The 13,628-nt window shown below is 48.5% G+C and overlaps 1 protein-coding gene across 1 annotated transcript in view; it reads left to right on the top strand.

Moving 5' to 3' along the window:
* MRPS18A (mitochondrial ribosomal protein S18A) overlaps positions 1 to 13,538 on the top strand; it is a 30,563-nt gene extending 17,025 nt beyond the window's left edge. Inside the window, exons 5-6 of the mRNA XM_073338477.1 lie at positions 1,843 to 1,909; positions 12,803 to 13,538. Of these exons, the coding sequence (XP_073194578.1) occupies positions 1,843 to 1,909; positions 12,803 to 12,947 (212 nt within the window). The 3' untranslated portion in view covers positions 12,948 to 13,538. The remainder of the gene's footprint in view (positions 1 to 1,842; positions 1,910 to 12,802) is intronic.
* The last annotated feature ends 90 nt before the right edge of the window (positions 13,539 to 13,628 follow it).

Here is a 13,628-nt window from a genome sequence, read left to right as displayed (position 1 = left end):
TAGGAATTCCTACAGATAACCCCAACAAAGGTAGTGGGCTCACCTTTACTCCCAGAGCAGACAACCGGACTTCCAACAATAGAAATGTTCACAGTACCAGTGAAGGTGCCCTTCATCTACCTCCTCCAGCATCCACTCCTCCTCCTCCTCAGTCCAATAGCAAATTTGATGGGAATGTCATGGGCCATATCAGAATCGATCAGGTGCTGGCAACTACTTTCAGGAGCCAGCTTGCCCCACTTTGTTAGTCTTGGTCTGATATCACCTTGGACAAATGAGTGCTGGGAACCATGTCCGTGGTTATCCCACTCACTTCCCCATCCCTCTTCAGGGACCTATCTCATGAGAGCCTATTACTGAAAGAAGTGGTGTTGGTTTATCTAGGCACCATAGAAGAAGTTCCATGGGAGTACAGGGGTAGAGGCTTCTACTTGCAGTGCATCTTTATCACAAAGAGGGAAGGGACAGCTGATCCTTGTCCTAGACCTGAAGAGACTGAACAAATACATATGTTATCTCAGATTCCGGATGGTAACGCTTGCCGCCATCACTGGCTGCTGTACCTTTCCCACTGAATATCAAGGCTCACTCCACCAGAGCTTAAATTACTTGTTTTGCCTGCTTCAGACATGTGTCAATGTCAGAGATCTCATGTAGAGTAATCCACTTGACCTTTGTCAAGCGCTGTGCCTTGGACTTAGCGGCTAGGTCAGATGCCAAGTTCAGGAGAGCAGCACTAGAATTATTGTTGCAGCTGGAACTCTATGGAGGCAGTGTTGCCTAGTGGATACAGTAACGAACTGGGATTCAGGAAGCTGGGGTTCTATTCCCACTGGCGTACTGGGTGACCTTGGGCAAGTTGTGTCACCTCTCTCTGTTTCAGTTCCCCCTTCTGTAAAATGGGGAAAAACCCTTTTGTAAAGCACTGTGAAATCTACTGATGAAATGCCATAAGTATATATATTTTATTTCGACCATCCATAGGAGATACGTCTTGCCTGCAGTGGGCTCCACATTGACACGTTCTCAAAAAAAGAGTGGTTATTTACCCTACAGTAATAGTGGTTCTTCGAGATGATGTAGCCAGCGTGGGTCCCACAACTGCCCCTCCAAGCCTGTTCTTAGGAGTTCTCAGCTACTGTGGGTTTTGAATTGCAAGGGAACTGAACATGTAGTCCGTGGGATCCAGTAAGTAACTATTCTTTCATGTCTCAGTGATCTTTGAGATGGAACAAAGCAATAATTTGTGCATAGCAGCACACACAAGTGTTCAGGACAGGAAGTGAATGTAATGTTTGGCATATAGCCCCACTCATCTGAGGATTTCAAATTAATTTACAGAGATGGGAAAGTGACTTGCCCAAGGTCACACAGCAAGGTGTCAGTCAGGAATGGATCCCAGGTCCCCTGCGTGGTTCCTTGCTCTAGCCATTATGCCTGCTTTCCCATGCTATATCCAAATTAAAATGCAGAGAGAATTCAAAGAGGCAGATTGTAATCCTTGTGCTGGAATTTGGCTAGATGTCAGTGCCCTTTGTTTGATAAACAGCACCATGGGCTCTTTAGTGACCACAAGTGGTCAAGTCTTCAGTTATATGTTTCATCTCAAATACAACACCTCCAGCCGTACTGCACCCCTGCCTGTGTTAGGGCATTGGATCAATAGTGACTCAACAGGAAGAACACCTCTTCGATTTTAGCCCCTTGGGCTCTCTCCAGAGATCTCCTATCCAAATACGGTCTGCTTATCTTATGAGTTGTAATGGGATCTCAGAGTGGTATAACTGTAGCTATTAGCAAGGGAACAATGCAAAATCTCACATCTTTCCTTTTCCATCTCAGGTTTGCTGCCAAACCACAGGCCACTGCTTCCTGAAGGGCATGTTTCCAAGAAACCCAAGCTCAACAGGTAAATAGTCTTCTCTTGCCTTTAAGGGGTCTGGAGGTGGGAGGGCATTTCTGCCTCCAAACAAGCCTAAGGCAGTGAAGTCAGCCTGGATTCAGGACCTGTAACGAGTGAGGTTCTATCACTGTGCTCTGGCCTGCCAATGCTTCAAGGCACTCCACAACTAACCATACCTGATCCAAGCCATCCACACAGAGTTTAGAAACTGCTGGACACATAAGATACGTTCTCCTTCCCTCAAATCCATCGGCTTCCCCATAATTGGCAATAATACAGGGAAGATACTGCAGTGAGGACTGCTGGTACAAATCCCTGAGCTAGGTAGGATGCAGAGAAGCCCACGGTGGGCAATAACAGTGGATGGAGGAGGGCAGGCAGAAGGAGCTTGTTACAGGCATGCTGCACTCTTTGCCCTTTCCGTGTTTTCCCCTTTTGACTGTAGTTTGTCATTCACCCTCAGCTTGCCCGTCCTGTGTAACAAGCTCTCTTCTCTTCCTTCTTCTCCCCCCGCCCAGCCCCCTGGCCTTTGATGGGAGAATTGAAAACCCCCTGTCACCTCTTGTGCCTCGCTCACTGTTGGGAGGTGCTAATCCCCTGTTTATGACCTCACACTCTGTTTCCATGGAGATGTCAGAGCGGTTTATGAACCTTCATTAGAGAGTTGTGGGGTTACCAGAGGCCATGGGCCTGTTGCTGGGAGAGCTTAGACTCCAAATCTCAGGGTGGCTTGAGACTCCTGGGGTTTGGGCCTGGCTTTATAGCTGAGACTTGGTGGGCAGCTCTTTGGGGTTTGCAGGCCACTGGGGGTGTGCCTATACTGTAGTTAAAAATCCCCAGCTGGCGCATGACAGCTGACTCGGGCTAAGGGGCTGTTTCATTGTGGTGTAGACATTCAGGCTTGGGCTGGAGCCCGGGCGCTAAGACCCTGCGAGGTGGGAGGGTCCCAGAGCTCAAGCTGCAGCCCAAGCCCATATGTCTGTACCGCAATTAAACAGCTGAGCCCCACGAGCCTGAGTCAGCTGGCACGGGCCAGCTGCAGGTGTCTAATTGCAGTGTAGACATACCCACGCTGTGCTGTCAGCAGGGATCATATTGTGTGCATTCAGGGTCTCCACAGTGGGAGACTTTATAGGATACGGCCCCAGGCTCCTCAGATATTGGGCTCTGAAATAATACTTCACATTTCCATATCTTAAACCCCTTTATCCAGCACATCTAGGGTGGAGTGCAGCGATTGTTTATCACACACAGCAACTCTGCCCAGCTGGTTAGGACAGGAAATGGAGAATCCTAGAACTCACTGCAGGGACCAAGGCTCCAGGGCTAGCACCCTGACTTCTGCTAATTATGCTGTGGGCTCTTCAGTTGGGTACCTCCATATACATCTGGCAGCACAGCACCCCTGAGAACCAAGCTTGGGACTTGGTATCTGAGTGTTCTCTACTGGATCACTATCGCTTCACTCTGCAGTACCCTTGTTTCCTCTCAGTGGGAGGAGAAAGGTATCAGAGCTGGGACTGTGATTGAGTTAGAGAAGGCAGGGAACAGAGCTGGGCCGCAGCAGGCTGGGATTTGAGAGGGAGCTGGCAGTTTGTGAAGGAGGCAGGATTGGGGTTGAGAGATCAGCCTGGTGATTGGGGAAGATGGGGATGAAGCTGAGGGAGGCAGGCCAGCTGGGGGACTGCAATGAGGGCATTTCAGGAATGCTGCTTAGATATTGTCTCCTCTAACTGCTGGAGGTAAAAAGCTCTGCATTTTTGGAGCCTTGCCATGTCTCGGCTGCTGCAGCACTGTGAGAGCTTTGGCCCCATGCCTACTCCCACCTGTGCCTCCCACATTGCTCTCTGGAACAGCAGCCAGCACTGCACAGGGCAAAAAACTTTAACCACTTCCTTCCTCCTGCCCAAATCACCACCTCCCTTTCCCTTCATGGTACACAGCAGTGTCAAAAGATGGGCTTGTGGTTAAGATGCTGTACTGGGACTTGGGAGACCAGGATTCAGTCCCAGGCTCAACCACGGGCTCCCTGCATGACTTTGGACAACTCATTTAATTTCTCTGCCTTGATTTCCCCACATCTGTGAAGTTCCTTAAATATCCACAAGTATGTAAGTGGTGCTCCGATCCTGTGGCGATGGGGGACCTAAGATCCTGTCCATAGTGAGTTAGGTGGCCGGGACCTTTGAGCAAACTCACGCACCTCCATTCAGTGCAGTGAGAGTTGAGGAGTTTTTACCAGTTTCCCCACAAAGCCTTTAAGGTGTAACATTAGGACCCCTCAGGTCATCTGACTTGTCACTTTGCTGCCTTTGAGCCTATTGGATTTCAAACTGCCAACTTGGGGAGGGGTCAGTTGTGCTTTGAGAGGGGCCTGAGACTGGGTGGAGGAGGTCACTGCAGTGAGAGGCAGAGCAGAAGGGTCTGGCCTCTCTCAGCAGACACTGTCTCACACAGCTCAATGGTGTATTTACCAGTTCCCCAAGAGCAGTAGCCCCCACTCCCATCTTCCCCTGTGGGGACTGCTGTGTTGAGTGCTCTGGTCCTTACTAGCACAGCCTCCTGGCTTCTCCAGGTGCCTCCCTACTTGAATGAGATCCTGTAGTTTCCTTTGGCATTGCTGCTATAGCCTTGGAGACATCCGTGGGGATTTGCTGAGGGGTGTCCTTGCAAAAAGTTTCTAAAGAGACCCCAACAGGAGCTGCAGTGACACCAGGCAACTTTTCTGTCCAGTTATTAAAGCCCTGCAGTTCCTCTTCCAAGGAGAGGGAAACAAGTGAACGAGTTCCAGGAATCTTAAAACCAGCCTATGTAGCCACTGAACTCAACCAGCTCTTCCTGTAGTGCTGGCTGTCTCTCCCTGCCCACCCCTCCCAGTGCGACTGCTGTGTGAATGGTGTTAAAAACAACATTCTCCCTGCCTGTCACTCCTGCAGCATATTGACTGTGCTATTGAAATGCTTTCAGCTGGGCATGGCTGGCCTCTTAGCACTACATGGGACAGCCAGGAAGGCAGAGCACCTTGCATTACTCTGCAATGACCTCCCCCTCTGGCTAGAGGGGGATCACTTGCTGGGCTCTGTAGAGAGTCTTTCTGGCCTTTAGCTGAAGGAAGATGGCAGGTGGATGGGACCTGGAAGACATGAGGAAATAAAGCCAAGAGGAAGGGAGGTGAGGAGTGATGCGATGCCTAACTCCTGGGGGGTACCAGGGCTGCAGACTTTTGGAGAAGAACAGCTTGCTCAGATGCCTAGCTATGTCAAGCTCTCCCTGATTCTCATCCCCTTCCCACCACATGGTTGCCCTGTTGCAGGTCATTTCCCCTCATCCCCCTTCCCCTGAAACACACACTTCTGTCTCAGGAACTTGCATATGGTAGTTCCTTCTGTGGATCTTCTGAACAGGAGGCAGGACGATAGGGATGCAGAGCTTTGTGGTTCTGTGGGGAGTGAAGTTTCCTCTCTATGGGGCAGATAGTAGTTTGCCTTAAGCTGAGGGACAGTGTGTCTATATTAGCATCTTATCTGCAGGTATATGTGCTCACCCCCCTCTGCTCCTGAAATTCCTCTCCTCGCTCCCCTGTGCTGAAAGATAAGCAGCCCATTCAGCCACCTCTTGTCTGTCTGGCTCTTTGCCCTAGACAAAAGAGCTGGGAAGAGACTATCTAGCTCTGGACATGGCCACCAGAGAGCTCCATAAGAGGGTGTCAGGGAAGATGACCTGGGCTCATGTGTGAGGAGGGGAAAAGTTATCTTGAGCTGGATGTGAAGGTGTTTGGTGCTTTGAACCTCTTCTCAAACAGCCAGTGTAGGTCATCTTGAGGCTTAGACTGAATAAGTGCTCTCATTGGCTGCTGGACTGACAGGCTCAGGACTGCTGCCTGAGATGAGAAGGTTGGTGTTAGATTCCCATCCACCTTCCCTAGGGTCAGAAGAGATTCACTATTCGTAGTAGACCTACCTCTGGCAGGTCATTAAGTCAAAAACAAGGCAACCTTGCTGATCAGCATAACAATGGTTTCATTCCATCCCCATGGACCTTTCTGCTCCCCAAGTAGGAGTCACAGCCCAACATCTTTGCTAAAAGTTGGACTGAGGCTCTAAATCCTATTTCCAAGGACTTGAGCTTCAGTGTGTGACTGGCAGGAATCAGGCAAATGGCTTCATTTGGGGGAAGCAGAGGAGGTTTAACGCATAGCTCCTTCCAGAGTCCCATCAGTGCTGCTCAGAGCAGCATCAGCTGGAGGAACCAATGTAAGACTCCCTTGTTTCTCCCTCCCTTCCCTGAAGTGAGCTACTACATCGAGGCCCTGGCCAAGTGGCTCCATGGAGCCTCTCAAAGGGCTGTTCATTAAAGGACTTTCCCATGAAAAGCCAGCTGCACAAACAATCCCAACAGACAGTCTTTGTTCCTGAGGCATCTGCAGCTCCTTCTTTCCTTACCTGCTGAGATGGCGTGGAAGACCAGCTCTTGGGATGGGTTGTAGGGTTCCTGAGGCAACGAGCAAAGGACAGTTTATTGGGTACTTGTCAGACTCTGGCTTCTCACAAACTAACTTTGGGGACTGCACAGCAGCAGCCCCTGAACTTTTCCTCTGCTACACTTAAGGTCATCTCACAAAGGATGTTCTGTCTCCCAACATGCTGTGCCCAAATTCCACTAGTCCTGTCAATTTAAGTGACCCTGTTTCATAGCGCAGGGTTTGCCTTCTGATCTTATCTGGGTGATCGCTCTGACTGTGCTTGCCGAGTGCCACTGTAAGGAATGGTTTCAGAGTAACAGCCGTGTTAGTCTGTATTCGCAAAAAGAAAAGGAGGACTTGTGGCACCTTAGAGACTAACCAATTTATTAGAGCATGAGCTTTCGTGAGCTACAGCTCACTTCCTCAGATGCATATCGTGGAAACTGCAGCAGGCTTTATATATACACAGAGAATATGAAACATTCATATTCTCTGTGTATATATAAAGCCTGCTGCAGTTTCCACGATATGCATCTGAGGAAGTGAGCTGTAGCTCACGAAAGCTCATGCTCTAATAAATTGGTTAGTCTCTAAGGTGCCACAAGTCCTCCTTTTCTTTTTACTGTAAGGAATGCAGTCAAGCAAGATGACCTCTGTTGTAGGGCAGTGGGAGTTGCTGCCCAACCACTGGCCTCTTGGCCCAGTGAGTCTAACTTGTGTGTTGAGCACCCAGCGACCCCGGTCTGCCTTGTCCCCTTTGTCCCTCCATAAAATGTTTCACAAGTATGCTCCCTGCACATACATGGTGCCGTGTCTCTCATATCAGTTGTTCTTCAGGGAAACAAAAGCCCTGTTTCCTCTTGACTGTGAAGGGGTCCCATCGTGTTACCTGATGCGTGAACCTCTCCTCATTGGTCCCTTCCCTGAAGTGTGATAAGAGTCCCTCCCTGATCTGAGCTCTTTTTTCCATCAGGTCACTTGCAGCATCCCCGTTTCCCACTCAAGGTGCTCCCAGTAATGTGGTTGGCCCTAACTGTTCCCATTCTTGCTGCCCTCATTTTGTGTGTGGCAGGGCAAGCACTGAGGATTGGATCATTGGGAAATGGTAAGAACATAAGAATGGCCATACTGGGTCAGACCAAAGGTCCATCCAGCCCAGTATCCTGTCTGCCGACCTTGGCCAATGCCAGGTGCCCCAGGGGGAGTGAACCTAACCGGTAATGATCAAGTGATCTCTTTCCTGCCATCCATCTCCACTCTCTGACAAACAGACGCTAGGGACACCTTTCCTTACCCGCACCCCCTGGTTTGTTTTCGGTTACACACGCTACCCTGCATAAGAAGGAGTCTGCATTCAGGATTGGAAGAGCCCTCTGTGCTTTAACACTAAGGAGGCATTTGAGAAGTGACAGTAGTAGAAGCAGGTCTAGTGCAAGAGTGTGATACACCTACTGAGGCTGTGATAGCTTGTGGTTAGCAGCTGAGCCGGAGAGAGGAGATCCGGGTCTAAGCAGCACTCTTGGCTGAATGTGGTCTCCTCCCTGTTGTCAGGATACTGCCCAGGTGAGAGACCTCTCACTGTATTTCTCATATCCCCTTTGCTTCCTGTTTGCTACTGTTCTTGACAGTAGTAGCTTGTTAGTGCCATCTGTTAGCTGTTTTACCAGCTGAGGGCCTATTGTAGCAATACTGTTGTTGGGTATCCACGTTTTGGTGGCCAGCGTGTAACAGGGTGTGTTAGCTGTTGTGCCCCTTCTCAACGCGCATTGGAGAGATGCCTCTGCCCATGGTATCATGTTTGTAGAAACTGGATGTAGAAAAGCCTTCGATTCCACCTCTTGGCAATGCAGAATTGTTCCCTACAGGGCACTTTCTAGTGTTTTGCCCAGTTTAGGGCTTCTGCCGCCTCCTTGAGATGATTCCACAGGCTACGGAGATGATCCCTCACTGTCAGGGATTGTTCCCTGATCTTCAGCCTGCATTTTTCTTTTCTTAATTTCATCACATTACACCTAGTTATGCCTCTCTTATGCTTTCACCGAGTATGTGCTGAGCAGTTACATGCCACAGCAACACAATCTTTTCAACGGCCAGCTTGAGAGAGTGGGATTTTGTGAGGCTTTTCCAGTACGATGTGCAACTTCAGTCTGCATTCAAAAATTCCAGAGCCGTGTGTGCAGGCCACACACACCAGAACAATCTGGGAAGCTGTCATGAGCAGCTGCAGATCAAACCGCCCTCCTTGCTTTCAAGATCAGAAACCGCACTAATTTGGCAGCTTCCTTTCTAGTATCTAAGTTGTTAGAGGCCAAGTGTGGGAGATCGCTGTTCTGAGCTCAGTGGCCATCCCAGAGGCAGAGTCTGGAGTCACTTTTATGTGGATGCTGCACGGGATGCTCATTTGGTCAGGACCAAAATATTGGTTAAAGCAAAACTCCATGAAATCATTCCTTCCATAAACTATTACAGGGATTATAGTTGTGAATGTAGGTCGTAGCTTCTCAGGGCCTGCTCTCTGCCAGTGGGAGATGCTGTGGAATTATGGGGTAGAAGCGCTGGATTTGGAGAGCTCACAACTACTCCATTTCCACCTTCCTGCCAGAAGGAGGCATTATAAGGCTTGGAGTCAGAGTATTGGGTGCAGATAGCTCCCAGTTTATTCTTCCCTAGTCTTAGCCCTTCTTTGTCCCTTGGAGAAAGGAGAAGTTACACTGGGTTAGGTAAGAAGGAGATTACTTAGTAGCAACTGGCTGCTAAACTCCTAGAAGGAAGTTTTCGCTGGGATTAGTGTCTCCTGCTGACACACCTTTCCACTTGCTGGGAGCTGTTATCCGCACTTAACTTATGTGGCATGTGGCTTCTCACCTGCATTGAAAGCCTGTAGCCCTGTTTCCTATTAATTCAAAAACAAAGAACCAGAGCAGCCTCAGGTGAGTGGAAGCTAAGAGGCATCCTGGGAAGGGGGCGTGGCAAGGAGGAGGCAACCCTGCCAGCACTTTGATAGAGGGTTTCCTGCATAGGCTCAAGCCCTCTGCTCTTAATCCAGACAAGAGCCAGATTGAAAAAAGTTCAGTCAGGGTTCAGAAGTTCAGCCTTGAGCTGCACCAGGATGGCTCCTGCACGCAGGTCCACAGCTGCCCCATGTGCAAGTCATTTCCCTCACCCTAGCACACTCCTTAGTGTTAGCAGCAGTGTCTGGATAATGTAACTTGTAGGCTCTTCCCTCTCACAAAGTGAACCCTGGAACCTGACTTCAACGTGCCATAGAAATTTGGGATGGCCCAGGGTACTCCAAAGACCACAGGTGACCAACTGCAGCTGTTTTTATACTTCTCATTCTTGCCACTACCCAGCAGGGTTGAAAATAGCTTTGCATGCTGCTCACTCCCACCATACGTTGTTACATAGTGGTGATTGTGACGCGGGGCTAGCCGCATGCACCTCTCCCAAACCTCGTTCCCCAGGACTGGTAGCCATGGCCCCCTTTGGCACCCGTGTGGCTAAAAGTTTGTGAATACTCTTAGAATGCAGAATGCTTTGTCCATCCATACTCCAAGGCACATCAGGCTCTAAGCTCTGCCCTGGCAGCACCGATATGCTTAAGAAAATGCAACTGTGTGAAGTGTAGGAGAAAGCAAAGACCCCTCTACAATGGACCCTAGTGCTTGGATACAATGGTAATGGGAGATAAGGAAACTTGAGAGGAATGGGATGCACAAATTATCAAACGAAGCAGTGTGCTTGGAAACCAGAATTAGCCTGAAAACTCCAGGTGCTGGACAGGTTCCATGGCCTTCCTCTCTGTGTTCCTTCCAGATAGAAAGTGAGTGCATTCTAGCATCAAACAGTGGGAAGAAGGGGTTAGGCAGAGAGTAGGAAAGGTGCTTTGCAGCAGAGTGGCAGGTCTTGGGCCTCAGGGCGATGCTTGCTTTTTGCCATTGCAGGATCATCAAAGTAAAAGGCAGCAAGCAAAATAGGTCAAAATTGAGTTTTGGACAAAGCAAGCATTAGAAACAGTAAAAGCAAACTATGCTCCAGGAAGGGAGAGCGTCCAAATGTCTGTTTCAACTAAAAATGAAAAGCCCCAGCCTGCTGTCCCCAAAGGAAGCCAAAGGGCTGGAGCAGAGGGTTGGATTAGACCTGCTCAAAGGAGAAATAACAAAAGCTCTAAAAACAGGCCATTACTAAATCCTTTTTCCTATGCCGATTTGGGGTGAGCGCTTCCAGCGCCCACATGGAAACAGACCAGGGATTTCTTAAAGCCACTGGCTGTCTAAACGTGCACACAGCATTGATGTATATCTCCAACATTCACTGTGCTTCCCTCTTCTAGTGAGATCATTTGTTATCACGGGAGCTCTTTCCCGTAAGTGGATGGTCATGTGACCAAAACTGCACTTGGCACATTGTGATGCATTGAAACAATTTTGGATTTTCCTCCTCTTTCCCTGTAGTTAAGTTCCTCTCCATCGGAGCTCACTGTAGGTGCATGGCTGCAGTTCAGATGAAATGTAAAAATAAGGACCCTGTCCCCTTGTGCTCATTAAAGATCCCATAGAACTTCTCCCAAAAGATATAGCATTAACCCCAGTTTCTGGCCAAATTCCAAATTGGTCATTGCTTTTGGTCTCTCTAAATCCTGCCTGCATTTTCAGTTGAATATGGGAGTCTCCTTCACTTCCTGTCCTAAAGACTCCATTAATGCACCAGTATAAGGGTACGTCTACACTACCCGCCGGATTAGCGGGTAGTGATCGATCTATCAGGGATCAATAAATCGATCCCCGATCGCTCTGCCGTCGACTCCTGTACTTCACTGCGGTGAGAAGCGGAAGCGGAGTTGACGGGTTAGCAGCGGCAGTCAACCCTGCGCCATGAGGACACGAGGTAATTCGACCTAAGATACGTCGACTTCAGCTACGCTATTCTCCTAGCTGAAGTTGTGTATCTTAGGTCGATTTCCCCCTCCCCCCCCAGTGTAGACCAGGCCTAAGATTAACCATAGAAAGGGACTGATACAATGTATGCAGATGAGAACAAGTGAGTTGATTCTGTGATGTGCAACTCGCCTCCCATTCTCACCCCCTTCCTGTAGTCTCCTCTGGACATGTTCATGTCTGCTCTAGTTGTAAGCTCCTGGACGAAAAGCCTAAATCTCTTTATTTGTCTGTAAAGCAGCTGAGAGGCAACTTTGTTTCAGTAGCAGAGATCTTTAGACACAATTTGTTTGTAAAGTTCTTCGGGATCCTTGAGGAAGAAAAGTGCTGGCAAAATGTGTACTGTTTTCGTATAGTCCATAACCACCCAGCACTGTGAGATTTATTTTACAGTTCCCAAGCATGTAGTAAATGCCTTGCTATACATATAAATTGCACATGGCCTCTGCCCAAAGCACTTAACCTTTAAATTCACACATGATGCAAATAAGAGGTAACAAAACCTTTTGTTTGTTTGTTTTGCTGGGGTGGGGGGAACAGATTGGGGATCATACTAAGATCACATGATTACTCAGCAGAGATGGCAAACAACATTGTTGGACAAAAAGCTTACCAGGCTGTTACAAATTTTAATTTGTCCAAGTGTGGTTTACATCAGAGTTTTGCTTCAGATCTTGCCTGACAAAACTTATTTCTTCAAGGACTTCTATTCCCTCCCTACCAGTAGCAAAAGATTTGAAGGGCAACAAAACTCCAGGCTTCCCAGACATGGAATTAGATCCCTGCTAGCTGACACTGGGCATGAAATTCCATCTTGTGTTCAAGGCCAGATGTAAAGTTCAATGGTAAAAATCCAGTGTAGTCCGTTAAATCACTAGGAGTTGCTCTTGTGATATATTTGCAGTTGTAATTCCACTCCCAGCGCTTTTTGCATTGCAAGTTCTGGTTTCCTGCACCAGCATGTTGGAACACAGTTATACAAGCACATCACAACTAATGTGTGTGTGTGTGATTAATTGGTCAGAATCCCAGGAGAAATAGCTGCCTACCTAATGAAAATAGACTAACATCTTTGGAGACTTTCAACTGAGTTGGGCCTGCCTTATTCAGGCTGGCTGTGGAGCTGGTATCTTCCCAATAAGATGGCACGGGGGGGGTGGGGGGTGAATTTAGAGTTGGCTTTTGATACAGTAAGGAACTGGATGCTCAAACTGGGTCAGATGGATAACTTGCCAGGAGCCTGCACCTACACAGAATGGAGCTCATGGCAGTTGCCATTGTCTTCCATACAGAGGTACAGCCTATGAGTCCCAGGATGCAGTGTTCCCTTTCAGTGATCCTTCTTGATCCAGTGGGGAGTTTTGCTTACTGTGTCCTCTGGTGTTCATAGTCCTTGCCTCTGTAACAAAAAGGTGGCAGTGGCCACCCCTGATTTAGCCAAAGCCTTTTCTCAGTTATCAGTCTCAAATTTGAGGTGCTTTTCTGCTTCTGTTTTTACAGGTATCTTACCCGCTGGTCAGTCAAATCTGCTAAGCCCATCTGGAAGAGGGGTCCTAAGTGGTGCAGAGTCCCCTTCCGTGTTGGACACCCCTTGCTGATGGATAACATCAACTATGGGCAGAAGCCTGTTTATTTAAATCACTGAGGCACAGCGGAACTTGCACAGCCAATGGATCACAGTTCTTCAGGCCACTCTGCCCTTGTTCTGAGTTTCTCAGCCCCAGCGACACCCTGATTCCAAGCATCTCTCCTTTTAGCATTCTGCATGGTCTCCAGCGAGCAAGCAACCATCTGCTCCTTTGGGGGCATGCAGGATTCGTCATCATTGCCTTCCTGTGCAGTTAGAACAAGGGGTGACATTTGATTATCATTTAAAAGCAGGAAAGGATCGGATCATGTCTTCGTGACGACCCAAGGGGGTTTTTGCAGCAGGAAGCTTTAGAAGGAGAATACCTCTCAGATCTGATTTGTCACTGGCCCAAGCCCTACAACCTTTGACTCTGAAGAAAAGTTCTCTTCTCCCTACTACCACATCAGGAGTGATGGAAATTGTGTTAATCAGTGCTGAAGTGGAATATTTGTGTAGTGTGTAATGACTTTAGTCTGAGGCAGAAAACACATGCCAGTGGCAGGCAGGCATTTGGCATGATGACTGTGTCTCACTGTGTGCCTGTTAGCATTATTTACTGGCTCACTGTAACTCCTGTTCCTGACAAATACAAAACACATTGACATCCTTGGTCTTTCTTCTCCTTCCGTGTAAACTTGCTGAGAGCCACTCTTGTCAAGGTTGCAGCTGCTGCCTGGAACAGTGTGTGGTTGGAGC

This window comes from Lepidochelys kempii, chromosome 3 (genome assembly GCF_965140285.1).
Source record: "Lepidochelys kempii isolate rLepKem1 chromosome 3, rLepKem1.hap1, whole genome shotgun sequence".
Taxonomy (NCBI): Eukaryota; Metazoa; Chordata; order Testudines; family Cheloniidae; genus Lepidochelys; species Lepidochelys kempii.
Note: the sequence above shows the minus strand (reverse complement) of the source record. Positions and strands in the feature narration are given on the sequence as shown.